The following is a 22,749-nucleotide window of genomic DNA, read 5'->3' on the forward strand; positions in this document are numbered from 1 at the left end:
TCAAATAAAAGCAATTAAAGCTAAGGAAGGACCAGACAGCGCTGGAGGAATTCCTTTAAACTTCTTGTGTGGAATGCCAATGAAAGACTATATGGGAAGATCCAAGTATTAAACAGATTCAGAAATAGGCAAACACTCAAAAAAGTGTCAGCAAAAGAAAATTTGATTCAAAGCACCTGACAGACCGCCAAGGGCTACTCCACAACTAATGAGATCCCTATACAGCAGATTAACAGTTCTCAAAGACAACAACATGATGGATGATTTCTAACAGATATCCCTACAGTTATCACAGTTGAATAAAAAACAGTTTTAAACATTTGATGGGCTGGCATCGACAGCTGTGCTGCAATGTAGCCCAGAGCACCTACAGAAAGCCCAGGTGTGCAAAACCCAGGAGCACAAACACGAGTTCTGTGAAACTCAAGGAAAAATCAGATCAGAAACATCCCTGAGAAATAACTACTTACTTTTTTTATCAGGTTTCACAAAAGATAAACTCACTTACCTTTCCTGCCTATATGCAGTATACATCTTAGAAAGGAACAGCTTAAGTGAAAAAATAGGCTTTACTGTAATTTTTGTAATTTTTTATATCACTGTTGTTGTATTTACTGTTTTGTCTGTAATCACTACCTCCTTTAATAACAGAATTTTTCCACTGGGTCCCTGCAATAAGTTATGTTAGAAACCTTACAGCGCTAATAAAAGAAAGATGAGAATCAAAGTCACTTCAAAGGAGACGAGGCTGAGAAATCTCAAATACGACTGCCCATTAACTCCTCTCAACTGCAACCTACTTTTAAAAAGTGTGTCAGCTAAAGTGCTAGACTGCTCTTATATTTCAAATTGTTAGATTACACAAATAAAAATAATCTTGGCTATGTGGCACTTCCCTCCAAGGAGAAAATGTCACAGTCCCAGAAAATAGACTTCAGTGGAATGAAAGTCTACACTTTCAGAGCCCTCTGCAACTGGGCAGCCAGTGAGCAGCAAGGGATGCAGGACCAATCCTCATACCGTCAGAGTCTTCACTTTAATGGGTAGACAAAGCTTCAGAAAGAGAAAAGAGAATGAGGTGCAGATGCTATGAACACCACCGAACTTTTATGAGAGGCCACCACAGATTATGAAACAAATTACCAGAGATTTCGTAGCCGGGGACACTTCTTAGACATTAAAGAGACAAAAAATTGAAAGAGCCAAAAAAGAAAAAGTAATACAAGGGCCTGGAACACCCTTCAGGGAAAGCCAGTCGCTACAGATTTAATCAACATGATGGAGAAAGGAAACCAAATGACTTTTACTTTTCTATGCTGGCTAGAATATGACTCGCCTGCTGAGATCCTATGATAGCTGATTTCCTGCCCTTGCTTCAATCGTATTTGCATCACTTCTGTTGACACACAAAGTAACACCAAGATACTTTCTTCAGGTGACATTAAACATTGGAGATGATACATAAAAAGCATTTAGCAATGTGACATAAAATCTTCCAAATGCCCAAACTAGGCTCTTTTCCCTATTTTGCTTGCAAGGTGCAGTAGATGTTCTAAAAGCCTGCCCAACAGAAATGGTTGTAAGAGGTGACTTCTCACAACTCTTGCCATGGAGCTCAGTGGTTACAGCATTCCTGTAGGATGCCAGGGATCCCCCCCTGGCACTGGGCACCCATCCCTGCCACTCACTCTTTTGAGGGAGGACAGTTAAACTTGTAATCCATGAGCAAGGACAGGCATTTTTTTGCCTGATCTCTGATGCATTTGCCTATGTCAGCAATGCACATGTATCCAAGTTAGCTTTAAACGAGCAGTAGTGGCTGCCCATCTGCTCTAGAACAGAGCTTGGTGCAAACAGCCCAAGAAGCAGCAAACTGATGTGTCCGTGCTGCTTTGGTTATTTAACCTTCAGCCGAGCTGTTTAAGTTAAAACACAGATATGCCCACGCTATAAGGCAGCTACATCAGTGGCTGCACTATAGATAAAGTCACAAGTAAAGCTTACCCCGCACTCATACAGCCCCACTGATTCCAATTATTAAATATATTTATGGGCCAGTTTATGATTTCTGTTGAGAAGTACTGAGCAGATGCTGACTACCAGTTCTGACATGTCCTTAAAAACACATGAAACATAAGAGTTTTACAAAGAATGTATAATATTTTGCTTTGATTTCTAATCGTTTATTCAAGAATAGCCAAAGCATGTTTTTAACGCTGCAGCACATTCACATGACAAATCTTTTCTGTGAGATAAGTCAGTACATACATGAAAGCACAGAGAGTCATTAATCCCAGGGTCATAGGTTAACTGAGCACTCAGGTTTGCCTTTCTCTCACTGAAAATTCAGCTAGACAGTCCTGTGCAGCAGTGCTCTTGCACTAAGTAAGACAAATAAAGCAGCGATAAATCTTCAAAGGCTTAAGAACACTCCAAAGAGGGAATTTTTCACATCAAGCTGTCAGGAGAGATCACTGCAGGATAAACAGAAACGGATACGATCTGACTGCGATGGCACAGTGACAAAAACAAATCCAGTGCACGAGAACTGACACTGCACCCTACACATCGAAAGTACAGGTCTCCTCCTGGGATAATGAACTTAAGTCTTTTCTGGGCTTGCACAAAAATTTCAAGGCAGATTTATGAATTATCTGAGAAAAGCCCGTTAGAGCCTCCTCAAGACCTGCTTCCTCAAAGAGACATTTCCAAGAAGCCCATATATCAAAGGCTGCCCAAAGACATCAGCTAACAATTATGGCTGTTACATCTCAGCACTGCTGAAAGCCTACTATTTACTAGAGACTAATATGATGGTTTACATCATCTGCTGCCTAAACACAAGCCATCACCCTGAGAAACAACACTAGGAAGGCCATTCTAACCCCATCCTACCTTCTTCTCCTCGACCAGGGTAAACACAGTCTACCATTTCTCATCTGGGCAGCAGAGTCAGCGTTTCATGCTGCCTGCTCTGGAAAACCAAAGAAGGGATTAATCCACCTTCCCGCCAGAGGGGCTCAGCCCTGGGCAACAGAGTGATCCTCGATGGCCTCCTGCAACACGGATATTCTGTCCTGCCATCGCTGTGCCGAGCACTGTTAGTCAACACCCACCATAGTCAAAGACTGTCCTGGAGCAGCCAAAAGCAGAAGGTTTTCCATGCAATGTGCCCATTTGCTTCTGTGGCAAGCGTTCCCTCTCTGTCAGAGGCTAGTGTGTAGTCGACAGAAACCTCCTCTTCCTTGGCCTCCTTCTACAACCTTAAACAAGCCCTCAAGAGATAGGATTTCCCAACCTGTCTCAATTCCCCACCCACAATTTAGAAAGTAGTTTTGAAAAATGCTTGATGCTTACCAGTTTCCAATGAATCGGGGATCACTCTGATCAATATAAACAGTTGTCCTAGGATCAACATAGAAACCAATAAGAAGTCCTCCTAGCAAGTATCCAGCTGCAGGGCCGAGCGCTCCCATTACGTACATGATGGCTGAGGAAATAAAAAGTCAGAGTCGTACATCAATAAAATGAATGTTTCATTAGTTATTTACATGTAAAACCCAAAAGTAAAAGATGCTTTTTAAAGCAGGGAGTTTTGTACCCTAAAACCTTCAGAGCTCTTTTGTGTAAGACACCAAATAATTGTGTAAGACACCAAAGAACAAAGTACAACATTCCAACTTAGTTACCATCGGACTAATACTGGCTTTAAAAGAATTATCGAGGTCAAGAAATGAAATATTCCTATTTCGTAGATTGACAGAATTATGTTTTTATCAGAGTAGCCATGGACTTGCCCCTGGTTTAGATTCTGATACCAGCAGACCAAATGTACCATATTTCCTGCAAGACTCCTGCCGTATTCAGAACACTTGATCTTTTAAATTAAAATCTTAATGCTATTTTAAGAGATTTCCTAATTTAAAAAGCAAATAAAATGAAAATACGTTTCTCATGTGCAACCACACAGACACACATTTTACAACATCATCACGGTCTGAACATTGGATGAGAGCAAAATCCTTATAAGTCGGAATAACAGAGTAGGAGATACCAATAGAAGGCTCCTATCTGCTGTGTCTTCTACAAGGTACTCGTCAGAGTCCTGTCTCCAGTCCTGGTCCTTCAGCCATCCACACCAGGGCACGTGTGAGAAAACACCGCAGCTCCCCTTTGGCTTGCCTGCCAGTGCTGTCAGGAGCAAGGGAGAGACAGAGGCAAGGAAAGACTACATCTTAGCATGGGGACAAGCTGCAATGGGACCTAGGACACAGGAAACCTTTCTGCCTCTCCCAGTAGAGGCATAGTTGTGAGACACCAGCAAGAGCAGACAGAAACATCTGGTCTGTTTGCTGACAAGAAATGAGTGCTGAGATTCAGGAATCCTGCTCTTTCCAGGTTTTGAAAGGTACCCTTGCCTTTAAGTCACGACAATTCGACTCCTTTCCTTTTCTACTTTTGCAAATCACAAATCAACTTCTGAACTAAGCCAAGGTCAGTTATCACAACCTTAAATTCAGACACCTTTTACAAGAGCCATACTATCTTGACCACAACATCAAGACAATAGCCATCTTCCAAGGATTGTTCTCTTGTAAGGGACCAGCTGTATCAGCTGAATGTTCACAAGTCCATGGAGCCTGATAGGATTCATCCCAGAGTACTGAAAGAGCTAGCAGATCTTATGGCAGGACCCCTCTCGATCATCTACCAAAGGTCTTGGGAATCTGGGGAGGTCCCTGCTGAATGGAACCTAGCCAATGTTATTCCAATCCACAAAAAAGGCGTGAGGGAAGACCCAGGGAACTACAGACCTGTTAGTCTAACCTCAGTTCCTGGAAAAATTATGGAGAAGATTATACTGGGTACCGCTGAAAGGCATTTAAAGACTAATGCAATCAACAGGCACAGTCAGCATGGATTCACAAAAGGAAAGTGCTGTTTAACTAATTTGATATCCTCCTATGATAAGGTCACATGCCTAGTGGATGAAGGGAAGGTGGTGGATGTCATTTTTCTGGATTTTAGTAAGGCTTTTTCTGGATTTTAGTAAGGTTCCTCACAGCATCCTTCTGGACAAGTTGTCCAACTATGGGATGAATGGGTTCACGGTGCACTGGTGAAGAACTGGCTGAAGTGTAGAGCTCAAAGGGTTGTAGTGAATGGGGCCACATCTGGCTAGCGACCAGTCACCAGCTGTGTTCCTCAGGGTTCAATTCTGGGGCCAGTTCTCTTTACTATATTTATCAACGATCTGGATGCAGAAGTTGAATGCACCATTACAAGTTTGCTGATGATACCAAACTGAGAGGTGCCGTTGACTCTCTTGAGGGACAGGAAGCCCTGCAGAGGGATCAGATAGATTGGAGCATTGAACAATGATTAATGGGATGAAATTTAACAAGTCAAAATGACGATTCTACGTCTAGGACAGAGTAATGCCAGGTACAAGTATAAACTGGGAGAGGAGTGGCTGGAGAGCAGCACTGAAGAAAGGGATCTGGGGGTGCTAGTTGACAACAGGCTCAATAGGAGTCAACAGCGTGCTCTGGTAGCCAAGAGGGCAATCTGCATCCTGGGGGGCATCAAACACAGTATAACCAGCTGGTCAAAAGAGGTGATTATCCTTCTGTGTTCAGTGTTAGTGCAGCTTCACCTTAAATACTGTGTGCCCTTCTGAGCCCCACAATTTAAGAAGGATGTGAAGGTCCTTGAATGTGCCCAGAGGAGGGCAACAAAGCTGGTGGAAGGGCTGGAAGGCATGTTCTGTGAGGAGCGGCTGAGGACTTTGGGCTTGTCTAGTGTGGAGAAAAGGAGGCTGAGGGGCGACCTCATGGCTCTCTACAGCTTCCTGAGGAGGGGAGGTGGAGAGGGAGGTGCTGAGCTCTTCTCCCTGGGATCCAGTGATAGGACACATGGGAATGGTTCAAAGCTGTGCCAAAGGAGGTTCAGACTGGACGTTAGGAAGCATTTCTTTACCAAGAGGGTGGTCAAACACTGGAACAGGCTTCCTAGAGAGGTGGTCAATGCCCCAAGCCTGTCAGTGTTAAAAAGGCATTTGGATAATGCCCTAAATAACATGCTTTAACTTTTATTCAGCTCTGAATTGGTCAGGCAGCTGGACTAGATGATCACTGTAGTTCCCTTCCAACTGAAATAGTCTATTCTGTTCTGTTCTGTTCTGTTCCCCTGCTCAATCTCTTTCCTTCCTTAATGCATCCTGCAGCACTCATCCCTTTCAAGATGCTTCTGCCCTGCTTCCCGTACTGTCTGGCTGTAAGCACAAAAGGCAAGAGGGGTGGTAAGGGATGGTCTCTGCTGTCCACTCACATGTCTGGTAGGGCCAAACCCAAGCTCCAGCAGCACACCACCACTCGCTCAGCTGCTGCAGATCCACCACGTAGCACATGAAAAAACAACTGATTATCTAATTCTCTGAAAACATCATCTTCACCGCAAAATCTGTCTCCACATGGTCTCTCTGGACCAGCCACTCTCCATGGCAGTATGCAGACTCCATCCCGTTTGGTCCCATCCTCAATCAGACCAGCTGCATCCTGGACTGCAGCAACTGGGGAAGTGTAACTGAGTTCTTTGAGCTTGGGCTTCTGCATTACCAGTTATAGTTAATTACATCTCAGAGACAAAACAAGCAAAAAGAAATCACTAAATCTGCCTGATTAAACCAAAATAGCGTATACATTTTCATCTTATGTTTTGAAATAAGAGAAAGAAGAACATTCTCATGAGCAAAAATGGGCTGCTACCTGAGAGCTATATTGCAGGAGAAAAAAAATCACAGAAGTTACCACAAAATGCAAACTGTCTATAGTAAAAAATGCGTCCAGACTACAAATTGATTAAACAGATTTATCACTTTTAAGTTACTCTTTCTTAAACACATTTTCAGGTTTTATGAAACTGCAATTTCAAATAATTAGATTTGCTAAAGTCCTTTTTGCATAATGGTTTCCAGAACCGTGTTCACTATTTAAATTTATTCCAGCCATGTTCCCTTCTGGATTGACTGTAAACAGTTCTCTGTATGCCTAAAATGCTCCATCAGACATTGCAACACTGCTCCTTAGCAGTAAGTGGTTAGATAAACCCCACAGTAACTCTTATTTGCAAAATCCACATCATAAGGAGGGGGGGGAAAAAAGCAACTTCCATCCACCATAATAAATTTTGTTCTACAAATGTTTTCTTAGAAAATTGATTCAAACAACTACAGCAAACTCAGATCTCTAAAAGTTTACGGAGGAAACACAAAGGAAGTAAAAGAGTGACCTAATCCATTCATTTCAGTATTCAGAAAAAAATACTTATGCTGCATTTATTCAGCTTCAGTTCCACCACTGAAACAGGCAAAATGCAGCAACTGCTTAGGCTTAGAAGCACTACCCAGGCAGTGTACTTTGTACACCTGGTAACTTCAGAGGGTTTTCTTCATAAGCAGAAATACTGTACAGCAAAGATAAAAATAACACTGTACACTGCTCCACTAGAGGAGGGAATGCTGTTCACCATTTCAAAAGTATTTTTAAATTATTGTAGGCTGTTCAGGCTTCAAGTTTGGATTTGTTTTTTTTTTTTAATATAATTTACAGACAACATGTAACTTATGGATCTTTCAGAAAACAGAAAGCCCCCATGTGCCTGGTCCAGGGCAGAAGGTAACCTGTGAGCAGAAGAGTTCCACAATTGCCATTTCAAGACACTTTGTAGCATCTTCCTCAGCACCTAGTAATGGCCACTATCAGAAACCAGACAGCAAGTGCAATAAACTGATTTGGACTTCTAAATAGGACTAAAGATATAGCATGGCAAGTAAAAGATTTTGGAATTCAAAATGAGGTACTTGAAAAAAATCTGCCCCAAACCTTCAAACCTTGCTGTGGAGGTGAAGGGAAAGCAATCTCCAAGGCAAGTCACCTTGGCAAGCTGCTCCAGGCTCCTGGACCCTTGAAAATCTGGTCACAGCCCTCACAGCTATGCACCCCAACATCCAGGAACAAAGAGGTTCCTGATTCCCAAACAGGCCACCAAGATTACTGGATGATATGGAAAGGATACTAAACTGGAAATTTAACCCGGCATTTCAGCTAGTTCTTTTTGGTCCTCCCTCTTTGGGCCATAATCTGGGACTTTGATCTGGGGAGTTGCACTGATTCAACAGCCAAGAAGTTTCATCAACAGAAGTAACAAACATTTTTATCAGGGAACATGCTGGAGTAGGTCATATGGTATCCAGATGATTTTTCTAAATTGCCCTTAAGGAAATCCAGGATTTGTCTTTTAACCTCCTAGCCATAACCCTGAATGGTGCTTTGATTTGCAAGTTGCTTTCAAATTTCTTAAGTTATAAAAAACTAGGCTACAAAATAATAGTAACTTCTCCTTTCCCATGATAAAATAGAGATGAGGTATATTCTACAAGTTATAGCTCTACTCCAAACAATAAATCAACTTCAAAAGACAAAATTAGGAAACTATTGTTAATATAGACATACAGGTTACAAGTTACAACATTCATCTCATTTTCTTCTGATTGGTTTTCACTGAAATGAAAAATTGTACCCCTCAGTTACTGCATTAGCCATGCATCTTCAGCGCTGGCAAGTCACTGAGTACACTCCTCTTGAAATGTGGGTCTCTCTAGGAAAGTGCATATGTAGGTCACCCACCCCTAGCGGAATTAGAGCCATCTGAGAACTACTCATGGCATTCAACACAACCAGCTCAGACTGGATCTTGCAAAAGTTTTTCCCCAGAAGGCTGTCGTAGCTTGCTGCTGCTGGGATGTAGGATCTTAAGGCTTCAAACCAAAGCACAGGTTAGTCTACTAAAATTACATGGTATTTAAGACAATTTCAAAGGCCAAAGACCTTGCAGATTCTTTCAAGTTTCCCTCTTCCCTGAAGAACTCAGCCTTGTGGGGAGGAGTTTGCATTATCAGGGAATGGAGTGATAGAACGAGGGGTAACAGTTTTAAACCGAAAGAGGGGAGATTTAGAATAGATATTAGTAAGAAATTCTTTCCTGTGAGGGTGGTGAGGCACTGGAACAGGTTGCCCGGAGAAGCTGTGGCTGCCCCATCCCTGGAGGTGGTCAAGGCCAGGCTGGAGGGGGCTTTGAGCAACCTGGTTTGAGCAGAGGTTTGAGCAACCCTTTGAGCAGGGAGGTGTCCCTGCCCATGGCAGGGGGGTTGGAACTAGATGATCTTTAAGGTCCCTTCTAACCTGAACCATTCTATGATTCTATACCTCTTCCTCTGGGTACAGCTTCTCTTCAGTGATGAGGGATAGCCTTTCCCAGCTCTCCCAAACCTGGGCTTTCAAATCATAGTTCCACCTCTGACCTAGACTGTAGACAAGTAAAATTGTCCTGGTTTAGACACAGTTAGTCGAATGCCCATTTGCCCCCATGATATCCAGACACGGTTCTTTTAATTCTTTTGAAGTTTGGTACCTGAGGAGCTTCTCTGCCTCACTGAGTATGCCCTCAGCATGGCATATTATCTCAGGCATGATACCATACCAGCAAGGCTGTCTAGTTTTGAAACTGCAGCTGGCTATGGGTAGCCAGGCTTAGTCACAAACATCCATCAGAGCCAAGATGTTGGATGGGAGAGAGAGAGAATCAAAGCAACAGTAATTGAATTACACATGGAATTTACCTACCAAGGCAAAATAAGAACAAGCAATGTCATTCTTCACTGAAAAGTTTATTCTGGGACATGTTGCAATGAATGCTGCCATTTTTACACATTTGACAAAATGATAATATTGTCTATTACTTCTATTCATAGGAGATTTTTCTTCAAAAGAAAGCTTTAGGTAGAGCCTATTGCAGCAAAGTCTCTATGACTACAATAAGATGTACTGAATCCTCTGCGGGTCTGAAAATCCCTGTGTTCACATCACATGCATGAAATAACTTCATTGCCAAAGATTTATTTTTTTTAATCTACTCACACTATAAAAATATACTGAGACAGAGGTCATAAAAATACTTTGAATGTCCTTTTCCTCCTCTAATCACATCAAGCAACAACTTCAATACATTGTGCATACGAGAACATGTAACACATGTCCCTCTGGCATCCTCAAATGCATACGTTGTTAACCCTCTGACTGTGCCTTTTTATATTAGTAAAGTTAGTACCAATTAAAGTCGCAGGCATCATATTGTGCCTAGATGAACAGAAAGTACACAACACTAGTGGGTGACAACAGGCTGCCTGGTTTCTGGGTTCTAAAAAAGCCACTTTGGTTTAAAAAGTAAAAACAAAGGCATATATTGCTCAGTGCCTCTCATCTCTGTGTGCACACACATGCCACCACACAGAGTTTATCACTGGATGAGGAGGAACATTTCTGAAACACCCCATTGTTCAAATCTTGGCAGCACGTCACCGTAGTACAACTGTTCATTTCATACATGTGTAAGGCAAGCAGAATTTGAACTTTATTCTATTTTCAATGAAAGTTTAGAATTTGCAATATCCTGCAAAAGCTACAGCGTGCATTCTGGAGGTTTATATATATACACACACACACACATACACACATACATATGCATGTTTTTTCCTGTCAGAATAGTATGGCAGTTTTGCTAGACTTTGGATGATACTTTTTAGTGACATAGAGCCATAAAAGAGCCGTATAAAAGATGTATAATCCTTTTATATCTGTAGACTTCAAATTTTTACTCCAAAAACTTAACTGTCATTAGCATGAGGGTATCGATTGGGAAACAGAGATACAAAAGATAAATTTAATCCCTCATAGTCATGCAGTAGTGTAGAAAGTCCAGGTGTATAATTTACTTCACCAAAGCAGTAACTCAGTGTCCCACCTGCTTAACAACACTCATCATGACAGAACAGCACAAAGGAGAATAAAAACAACAAAAAAAGAAAACACTCGTGAATTTGCAAGAAAAGCCTCATGTTTATAAGTTAATTGTCTACGACCTGAGGAGTGAGCTTTACCAGAAATGGCAAGATGAACTTTATATAATCCTGACTGTGTCTCTATGCGTCAGGAAATTTAGGGGGCTATAGGGAAAAAAAAAAAAAAAACCCCAAAGATAGTCACAGAGGTTACTATCTGGGATTTTGCAAGCAAAAGAAGCATCACCATGCTCTGGTACCACAGCATCCTCTCTAGTCCTACTGCAGCACATTTCCCTGGAAAGTTGAGCTACGCTGTCACTGGAGACTAAGCAGCAGGATATTTCTCTAGGGTAGAGAAGCAGGTTTTTATTTCCCCGCAGAACAAAGCTGACAGGCAGAGGTTCCAATGGGGAACATGTCTCAACTCTCCCCTGTTCCTCTCACGTCCCAGCCCCCCGATGGGGTACCAAGGGACAAGCATAAAGCAGCTTTCAAAGGAACATTGGTCCCATTCATAAAGGTGTATTTACCTCATCCGTCTAATTCACCCACACAGAAGCTACCCAAAAAACGGTAAGTTTTAACCACTCTTTGGAGCCTGAGGGCACAAAACTGAGAGGAGTTATGAGCAGAGGCCAGGCATACTTCTCAAAAGCTTTTAAGTCAGGAAATCAGTTCACTTCCTTCTTTTCTTCATGAACACACAGACAAGCCTATCTATACATGCTTTAGGATTTTTTCTTTAATGTGGTTATTTGCTCAGGAAAAAACAATGCTTTGAGCATTATTGCAGTTTAGATAACAATGTACAGATCAAACCTTTAAATCATTTCCTTTCAAAATCTATTAGCATTACCATGACTTTAAAAGTCTCTCAGATCCAGTGCTCCGCTCAAAACAATAAATAGAGCAACAAAACTACTGCAGTACCCTCCCTTGATCTTTGTATAGAATATATTTGTCACTATTTTCACAAGCAGATTCCACAGATGCGGGAGACAAATTTTTAGAGAAGCATAACTAAAGCATAATTTTACATGCCTACCATGCAAACTAAAACAAATGGTCCAGCTTACCACTCCATTACAAAATGCTGAAAGTTAAATTAAGTACAAATATGTCCAGTGACTTGCCAATGCCAGACGAAAAGCATTACATTTTTTATTTTTCTCTTACAGATTTATTACTAAGATATGATTTATATCAAAACAGATATTCCCTGGCTTAAAGAAGCTGCTTTATGCTTTGTATTCTCCATTTGTGGTCATATTCTAAAAAACTATAATAATTTTCACAGGATACAATTCTAACATCACCAAAAAAAAAAAAAAAAAAAAAACCAACAGGAAAATAAGCCCAAACAAAACAAGCTAAAATAGGCTGCCTATCCCAAAGTGTACTTCTCATATATGCTCTCACTGCACTGCTGCTCCCAGTCACTTGCTATGCTGTGGAGCCACAGCGACTACAAAACAATTCAACTTAAATCAAAATTTCACAGGTCTCATAACTTGTCTCTAGGTGACGCTATCAACAGGTGTGTGCATCCAATCCAAAATCTGAAAACACTGAAAATGTTTTCATTTTGAAAACAAAGAATAAAGGCTTGCACTTGTAACACATCATTTCAGCCTTAGAGATACTTGGCTTAAGAAAAGATTGCCCCAAGAAAAACTACTCCTGTACTTAAAATAGAATCTTTACTTCCTTATTCCTAAAACCTGAGAACTGTGGAAGTAGAAACCCAACAGGCAACTAGAGACTGTCCCATTCTTTAGAGACAACTGTTTCATTTGGAAACACAAATATTACTTCTTTTTTTTCTTCAAAATCTGTCTTTCCTCTCTTTATATTCACCTATAAATAAACATTTGCTGATAATATTACCAAGCATGACTTGTGGTTAGCAAGTAAATATGAAAAAGACACATCAGCTGTAAGAGTTCAGTGAAAACAGCTGCAATTTCTGAATGCAGTTTCTATATCAGTGTGGTTAACTGAATTTAGACAACATGCATGAGGAAATTCTTAGATCAGATAATTAAGCAAATCAGGCTTTATCAGCCTTATCGGCTCTTAAACCAATTTGAAGGCAAGAACCTTCTGGTGACGGTATTCCAAAAGCACACACAGCTATCTCTAACTTGAAGCATATGGAAAGTCCCCACTGATGCGAATGGTTTGCGTGACCAAAGATAAGCTTGTCTATACTTGTATGATCAGAACCTGAACTGAAAACAAAACGCTCTGACAGTCTTTCCACGGACTAAGAGGCATTGGTCCCCTGAGGAAATGTTTTTTAAAAACATAAGTGTCAATAACTACTTAAATGCATGAGTACGAAAGCAATGAAAACTGTCTTTCTTAAACCTCCGAGGTGTTTTTCCACACATAGGGAAATTTGATTCGGAAATGTGCTGTTATTGAAATGTGGCTCTCAGACAGATGCACACACTAGTTGTGCCGAACGCAGTGAGAAAGCCCAACGATGCACTGAAAGGCAAAACTTTGCTCTGGGCTGTTATTTTCTGGAAATCTGTTCTCAAAAAAAGCTCCACATGTTACCTTCCCGTTTTTCAAGTCTCTCTCAGTATGTTGTATTATAAACATAAGACAACTTAACCTATCGCAAGAAGGTCACTAGCTGTGAGTTCCCAAACCACAACTTTTCAAAAGAGCATGTTTCTTAAAGGTGTTTTCTTTTGTGGATACCTTTAGCTAATATGAACTAGGCAGAGACATTGGCTCTTCATGTAAATACTCACTGAGTGACTCCTTGGCTCCTTCTGAATTCTTGATCTGTGGGCATCCCAAAGTCACCTTCAATGAAACATCATAAATGTAATGTTCATGTCCATACAGAAAATGATCTACTGTATATAACCACTAACCTAAATCCTAAGCAATTTACTACTCCAAATTATTTTAAAAGCCTTTAACATCCCAAATCCAAGAAATAACAGGTTAGATAATTCCATTGTCATTCAAACACTGAAAGCTAAATCCACAGTAGTGAATTCATCACTTGCGCTAGTAGGATCCTACAAGTTAGTGGGGCTACTCTCACGAGGCAGGCAGGATTTGGCACTTCTGCCCTACTACTCGGTGATGTTCCGACTGAGAGGACACTGAAGATGTTGCTTGTCTTTAAGAGATACTGAAGCAGCCTCTTGACTCATAGTCATTCCTTCCGTTAAGTCATGTCAAATGGGAATATCTCATCTCTGCCTATTAATTGCTTGGCTTTGTTTTCTTTAATGGTTTGGCAGTTGAAGGCGCACACACACATTTAATTTTCATTGGGGACTATCCCCAGGCACGTGCTTACGGACTTTGTTGGTCTCAACTTCTTAAAACTAATTTTGATTTCTCTAGTATTACTTCTAATTAAACTGGGCCTCATCCCCTTTGCATCTCATCCCCTTTTCTTTAGGTTATCATAACTAAAAAAAATCAAGCAGTGAAAGCTGAAATTTGGCCTGCAAGCAGACCTCACCAGGTAGATCAAGAATAATCAAATGAAAGAAAGGGACTGAAGTATTTTCAAATCCTGGGAATTTAAAATTGCAGTGACAAAGCCCAGGTCCATAGCTACAACAACAGCAGAACCCAACCCAGAGGAGTATTTCAGAATATTTGGATCTGTCCTAGTTTTATATCACGTTCAGGCAGAGTAACAGGATAAGCAGGCAGGAATATATCGTTCAGGTCCTCTCGTTTCTTTTTGCTGGGAGAATGTTTTTCTTGGAAGAAAAGCAGGGGAAGAGCCTGCTGAAATTCGTCAGGCACAGGACCAGATTTTAGAGTATGCCATCACGTACCATGGGAAGAACCAGGAATAAGTACCAGTTCCTTAGCAAAGTCTATGTACCTTAAACACCTACTGTCAACAGATCTGGGCTTTACTGGTTATTGTGCACAAACCAGGTAACGGCACACATAAATATATGATTTTCAGAGGCGGGTTTGACACACATTTTGCATACTTCCTCATTATCCAAAACCAGACCCTTTGTGCCAAGAAAATAAACTTTGAGGAAGAAACGAAGACAGACCAAGTATCTACTGAAAGGGAAGGTTAGGTGCTAACAGTCAAAAAATTTCTATATAGACTCATTTTTCCTTTGTCCCAGCAGCAAGACAAAAGAACGAAGAAGGTGGAAATTATTTCAATCATGTTCTCTCAGAATTAATTTCCTTTCAAAAATTAGTTTCTGCCTAGGAGGCACAGGTTAATTATCGAAAATGTTGGTGATTGTTTTTCCCTTGACTACCTCTTGCTAATAGATTGCAAAGAAGGGCAAGCCAAATAGCATTTCTTCTTGTTTTCTTTGTAAATTGCACTTACATTTTCATCTTTCAACTGAAACAACAGGAATTACAGTTCATTACTCATATCTGACTGAAAATCTGCCTGTAAGCAAAAGGACATTATTCCAGTAATTTGCAGATGACCCTGTTAGTTTTATTAACATTTATTGTGTTGCTAAAGAAGTTATTTTTCTACATTCAGAAAGGCTGAAAGCTGCAATAGGCTCAATAAAAAAAAAATATTAAATAACAATTGGCAAAGTGAAATGCAGAGACATAGAGCCATATTTGAAACCACATTGAAAATATTATTACAGTTCAAAGAGTCTGAAAAACATTTCCATCCATGTGTAACAGTTATAAATAGCGGCAGCTATTTATTTTGGCTATAGGACAACACCACCATCTTATGACAACCTCCAGAGTTTCAAAATTTGCTCTTTATTCTCACAGAAACAAACATTGTTTGGGCATTTTCATGAAATTGGAATTATGCTGAAATGTTTGTTTCTGGAAAAAAATTTGAGCTTTGGGTTCTGGGTAGGGGGTCTGTCCTTCTCCATGTCTCCACAGAGGGATCATAAAACAGACATGAGAGTTCCTTCAACTCCATGTTCTGCTTGGAAACCTCAGAGTGTTCTGCTGCAGCACCAAAGTTAATTTCACCATTCAAGCACAGTCTCCTTATCAACAGATGGATGATGAAAATCACAGGCTTCCCCTGTCTTCTTCACCACTGCCCATAACAAAAAAGCTTTTGGTTTTGATGCAAAATGTTCTCAATAGCTCTAATTACAAATTCTAATAGAATTAGGGCAGGAGAAGTAAAACCACTTAGAAGGAAACAGTGCTTAGCCAGATCTTCGACAGACAGGTCTAGATAGCCAGGTCTTAGATCTTAGATTAATATTATCTAACAAGACTTGCAAGGAGCCCAGGCCATGACAAGCCTGACCACGGACCACATGGCCTTAGTATCAGCAAAACAGAAGAAACTTCTGTATCTCCCTACGGCAACACCAAATACCAGCATCACTGTGACCTTGGATTCACTGAACTAAAAGACTCCTGGGATTTAATACCTTGAATTAAAGAAGAAATAACCTTAATTTAGGGAAAGGGTTATCTTCACCTTTGTGTAGATATCCCAGCCTATGGAGAAATGCCATCATGAAATACCCCAGCACCTCCTTCCTTTCCCATAGTTAAGGAGCTAATGGGTGCCCCCCCGGAGAAACAAATTGTTCCCAAGAGATCCTGGCACTCTTGACACAGTCCCATGCAACAGGACACAGGAGCACAGAGCTGCTGCTGTCAATCCCTGAAAAAGCCCTGCTAAACCCAATAGATCAAGGCACGTGAATTTTCATATACAAGAAATTTAGGGAAAAAGAAATGGAGATCTCAGAAAGTCATGGGGAAAAGAGAGGAATACAGTTTTCTAAGAAACCTAAAGAAAGGAAATTCATTCATACTTTTGCTTCAAACAAAAAACCACCACAGACACCATTTGTTAGTAACAAACTGATTCTATAAAGACATACAATAGTTAGGGTCCTGAAAGAAATGAATGTGCATCTCACAGGGAAAAGTAGGTACTGATATGCAAAGTCAATAATCAAACAAAAATTATGAAAATATTTTGATTTGACATTATTAAGTAATGTGTTTTACATGGTTTGGTTTAGCTTGGTTTTGTCTATGCGTCAAGTAAAAATAACTTGATTTTTTAAAACGCTAACTGGTATTCCTACATAAAGGTCAAAATGACGCAATGTGGGTTAAATATTTCAACCTTATCAAAACCAAATCATTTCTCCTACATGAAAAAAATACTAAATCAATATATCCCAAAAATCAAGATTTAATTGAATCATAATTTGCCAGAGCAAAACCATCAGAACATCTTTATCATCGCTACTAAATGGCATAGTTTAAATACCAAGTGTAGCATTGAAAAAGTAATTACTCTTACAAAAGGTTCTCCTTAATGGTAATATTATAATTACATTTGTCTTCCTTTTTAAGATAGAAATTGTCACTGTGATTTAGGGCTCAATTTGCAGCTCATTCCCATTCACAGTAAGATATGCTAATATGTTAATAAAATATAGAAGTATTACTGACTTGCAGTGCTAGCATTTCGAAGAGAAAATTATTTATTTTACAGGGATCCTTCCAAGATATTTCAAAACACCATACATGGTTGATTTACAAAAACTGAAAAATTTAAAATCAGCTTTCACTAATTAGGTAATTTAATTATTCAGCTGACATGTTTTGGGGAAAATTGGCCAACATCCTTTTATTTAGTCTGCAACTTTTTTTAAATAGAGACTGTTCATTCTGTTTCTTTCTGTCTTCTGTGAGTAGAATTACACATGACAGCTTTGTTTCTCAACTACTTAGATTAGCAGATTATTAAGCATATTGTTATTCTCCGATAGTAAAAGATGCTTTCACATTTAGCAGACAGACATGAAAAAGATGGTGGCTAGAGGCTACGTACAAATGACTTTCAGCCAACTTTAGGGACACTTTCATAGCAGTAACTTTTTTTACAGGATAATGAACTATATCATATTACTAGGGATGTGGCAGACTCTCTAACTGCGAGTGGTTCACTTTAAGCTAAATGGTTTTATATAAATAGAGCTTTGCATAGGGATAACGCTGTAATGAAATCTGATTCAACACAGATGTCAGAGTAAATGAACATAACAGACCTTTCTGGCCCAATAAAGCACGAAATTATCCCACAAATTCTCTTTTCTTCTCTAACACAGTAGATCTTGAAGAAACAGTCATCATCCTTTGCAAAGAAGGATGCCAAGAGACAAGAAACTTCTTCACCTTTCCTTCCTGGCCATGCTGCCTCAAGACATCTCTGAAGCCCTTACGCAGGTAAGGGAAGGACCAGAGCTGGCCTTTACATATTTCACTGGTGTATCAGTTGAGCGTTTAGCAGAGGTAGCCCAAGGATGGGTGGCCTCGGTACAGGCCACAACAGCCAGGGAGCCTTCAGGCTGTCCTGAGCCACCCTGGGGCATTCCTCTCTGCCCGGCTGACTCTGAGACAACCAAAGAGCAAGAACATCCCAGAAAAACAGGAGCTGGTACCGATGCCTGAACACATAGAAACTCCTCAGTCAGGTTTAGGAAATAAGGTGTTAAGTACCAACGAAAATAAAATATATTTCATGACTTAGATTTTGCTTACTCAAGCCATTCAGTGACTTTTTTTTCTAGTATCTTTGTCCATTTGAATCCCTTCTCCTAGGGAACGTGTTTTTGGTTAGTTACGCCAGAAAGATTCAGTTGGAAGATTACACTTATGTACACAACCTGCAGCCTATCACAGCTTTCAATCAGTTTACCACAAGCAAGTTATTTGTTGAAACTTCAGGCTTATGTTTGCAAAGAAAATTATATTTGAGCCCTAAATCCCACTGAAATTCATTGAAAGTCAGATCCCTTCACTTCCTTAGGCTCCTTGGGAAATCTTAACCTCAGTTCTTAAATTATTCTGACAGCAAGAGGGAGAGATTGACGGGGAGGTCCTCAAAGAATGATACTGGAGTTGCTTGGAATAGCCATGATTGCAAGTGTTACCAGCGGTCTCTGCTGCTGTCAGAGCTTTTCCAAGTCTAATGAAAATCGATCTGGCATCTTTCCACTCTACGGGAGTTTTTTACAACATGTGACAGAAGAGAGATGTCTTGACACACTGCTGGACCCTTAACTACATTTTCAGATTCATACTGATAGATTTGCCAACAAAACAAGGGGAAGCACACACATCATAGGCAGAGAAAAAGAGTAAAAATGTTAATCACCAAAAACCATAAACTTCTAGTACTCCTTCAATGGGCAAATATAAAGCATGCAATACATTTCTATATTGCAGGTTATACTTAACTGCAATTGTAATGCATTGTACTGATAATTTTAACAAACTATATGGTCATGAGATTAGTCTGTGATAGTATAGAGTTTCGTGATGGTACAGAGTTTCAACACAGCTCTCACAAAACACATATACTTGAAGATGCGATGTAAGCCTCAGTTTTGTCTCCTACAAAACAAGTAAAGTTATAATGTGAAAGTTAAGATAATCAAATGTGAGAACACTAGCAAGAAAACTCTTAAATTTTCAATCACTCTTTAAATCATACTTGCTTCTAATAAACTCCATAAATAAAAATACAATCTACAATAAAACATTTGCCTTCAGAACAAAAATCTCTCTGGTTATCACATTCCCTTGAACTAAAAATGTTATGTAAATTATTTATAGGTTAATATAACATGCTTAGATCCGTATTTTTATATCATTACACAGATAATTATATTTGACATTTTCCTATCCCTAAATTGCACATGTATAACAAATTTTAAGAAAACATTCAAAGATTACGAGTCTACTTCCGTCATCAGCGCTGACACTACATGCAAACCATAAATGGCTCAGACAAAACAGAACAAGTCAAAAAAGGGGCTTTGCAGAACTTCCGAGAAATACAGACCTTCATCTACTCTAACATCTTATACAGGTGAAGTTCTTCAGCTGTTCTATAAACTATATCATGGTAAGCCTCATCCACACAATACAGGAATCAAAGATCACACAGTAAATTCAACTTTGAGATACCTCTTGCCATAATTTCCTCCTCTCCTCAACCAAGCAGCTCACCCGCTGTATCACTGAGGTCACTGTATGTTATACCGGAGTAACACATCCTTGTCTAGAGGCCAATTCTAACCCCCAAAACTGCATAAACCCTTGTTAAACATGTCACGGCTGCTCCATTTGTGCTCCCAAACAGCACGGCAACTACTACTTTGCTCACCGCTTTGTAAGTGCTTTGCGGAGATTTTCAGAGCTGGAGACGTACTTTCCGAACCAAGACTCTTGCTGGATCAAGTGCAGTTAAATCGCCATCTGCTAATTTGTGTAATAAACCACTCAGGCAAATGTTTCTTTCAAACATGAAAACTGTTGGGAAAAACTTAGCAACTAAAAGATGAAAACACTGCAGTGACAACAGCAGCAGAGATATGGCAGCAGAATCAGACACTTGTTCTTAGCAAATGTAGCTGAATAACCGAACTAAAATGTTACTTCTCAGTTTCACACACGTGAAACAATGCGTAGAAAACTAACAGCGTGCATCTCCTTTTCCAGAAGAGGAACAACAGCCTCATACCTTTGGGACTTTTAGCACACAGCTGACAGATATTGACCTCCCTAGCCTTTTTTATTAATCCATCCCTTCATTTCAGCTGTAACTTTATAAGTGCCCAGAAAGAAAATCTTTTATTGAAGAGTATTTTATTTATTTCTTTTTTTTAGTTTTTACTTTTCATATAATCAGAGAAAATATGTTTCAGTCATAGAAGAACTGGCTCAGGAGACGAACTAAAAAATAAACTATCTGCACAGGCCTAAAAATGAAAGTAAAAAGCTTAGATCACACTGTGTTCTCCTTTACACTGATGTGATACAGAAAAAGAAATCCATAGAAGTCAATGAAATGTCTTCAGATTGTCACAGGAAGAAACAAAATTAGAAAATACCTTTCTCTCCTTATTGCTCAGTTTCAGGAATATCCTGAAGACTCTTGGGTGGAAAACAGAAGCGCTGATCTGGGATACAACTATTTACCACTGTTTTACCAGCCAACACTTCTGCAGGACCACCTACTTCCACTTATTGCCATTTCTAAAAAAAAGATAATACATTACTGTATTTTCTCTATCTTCCTATTTTATTAATTTTAAAATGAAAATTCTTTGACCTTCCACTGTAAGAATATTTGGAATCAAAAGAAATACCTTATTAGTCTGTAACATCCACCCCCCTATGTCCTACTCAGTGAAAGGACAGTACTTAATCTCAAAGGTTATTCTACACTATTTTTTAATATTTTTTTTTTTAGATCAGATTCATCATCACAGTATCCGAAAGCAGATTACAGTACAGACACTTCAGCATGAATTAAATTTCTCCTGGTTTTCAGAAACAAAAATGAAATGTCCGAGATAAGGGAGAAGGTGGTTGAGTTTGGCAGCGTCCTGGGGAGACATCTGCTTGTCTCTGGGAGATGCTGGGAGAAACTCTTAGTACAGAGGAAAGAAAGGGAGCATGTCTATTATGGGGAGTGATAAATCCCTATCACCTTTTTTTCATTTATCGTTTTATCATTTATTTTCAATATCCAATATTGCATAAAACCTGCAGAGAAAATTTTCCACTGAAAGATGTGCAATGAGGAAGATGTCATTCTAAATAGGATTGCAAAGAAAAATCCCCTTTTCCAAAATACTAAAAATACATGAGCTATTCAGCTAAACACCGCTCATTTCAAGAAAGTCTGTGACTAAAGGAGTGAAAGTTTCAGGCAGCTGTTAAAAATTCCGATGTTTGTTGCAGCTGCCCCTCTTCAGGCCGCTGGAGAAACCACCACCGGCAGCCTGTGGTTCAGCCGCTGCGTGTGGTTTCCCCCAGGTGCCTGCAGGCTCCTGCCCCAGGTGCTCCTGATGCCACCCACTGCCTGTGTGCCCCGGCTGTCCCCCTCCCACCCGCTCCCCAGGATGCCTGGTTGTCCCCCTCCTTCCCACAAGGGTCGGCAGCCACCGGCAAGCTACAGGAGGGAGTGGATCTGGGATGAACCTGGCCCTGACACTGGAAGTGAGGGAGTTTTCGGAGGCAATCCACGCTGCAGTCACAAAATCGTTGAACCCAGGGCCAGGGAAGCGGCAGCAGCACACACCCATGGCCAAAGGAGAGGAGCGGTGCGGTAGAAGACCTCCCTCCAGGCAGCACACCACGCTGACACGAAAACACATCTGCTGGCTGACAAAAACTAGGGAACAGCCTTCAGGGAAAAGGGTCTCCAGATCCAACTCAAGTTAACACTCACCCTTATTTTTTGCATTACATTAACAGCATATCAATGCTATTAAGGGTATCCAGAAGCCTGTAATACAGAATTCAACTCCTTATGCTCATCTACCAGACCTGTAAGCTATTACCATAGCACTAACAGCATTCACCTGGGGAGTCCCAGATGATTAAGGAAACCAAGTACTATACACTTAAAAATCCACCAAAATAGCAAAACCAAATGTTTCTGTTCAGCTTTTTTCTTGAGACATAAATAATCATTAAACATTGTGACTCTAATCCAGTACTTTTGATTTATTCCTTGGAGGAAGTATACACTACCTTGATATGTGTCTCTTGGACCATACAGTGATGTGCAATACTTTAATTACACAATACCTGCAAAATCTGAATATATGTAGAAACAGACAATCAGTGCGATACAACAATATATTAAATGCAATTTGACAGGGAAGTTTGCTCCCAAAATGGAACAATAAAGCTGTTTGCACAGATAACCATCGGTAGAAGAGGTGACATAGGGTTACCTAAACACAGGCAATCTCTAAACAAAACTGAAAAGTCTGCGGATGGCCCCTTACAGTTATCCAAATTGTCTGTGATTACAAATACAACTCAAACTGGATTATACT

At 40.1% G+C, this 22,749-nt stretch overlaps 1 protein-coding gene across 1 annotated transcript in view; it reads right to left on the reverse strand.

Annotated features, from left to right (window-relative positions):
- Window positions 1-22,749, reverse strand: part of SLCO5A1 (solute carrier organic anion transporter family member 5A1) — an 84,922-nt gene that overhangs the window by 47,224 nt on the left and 14,949 nt on the right. Inside the window, exon 2 of the mRNA XM_063327033.1 lies at window positions 3,358-3,490. Within this exon, the coding sequence (XP_063183103.1) occupies window positions 3,358-3,490 (133 nt within the window). The remainder of the gene's footprint in view (window positions 1-3,357; window positions 3,491-22,749) is intronic.

Source organism: Chroicocephalus ridibundus, chromosome 2, assembly GCF_963924245.1.
Source record: "Chroicocephalus ridibundus chromosome 2, bChrRid1.1, whole genome shotgun sequence".
In the NCBI taxonomy this organism is placed as follows: Eukaryota; Metazoa; Chordata; class Aves; order Charadriiformes; family Laridae; genus Chroicocephalus; species Chroicocephalus ridibundus.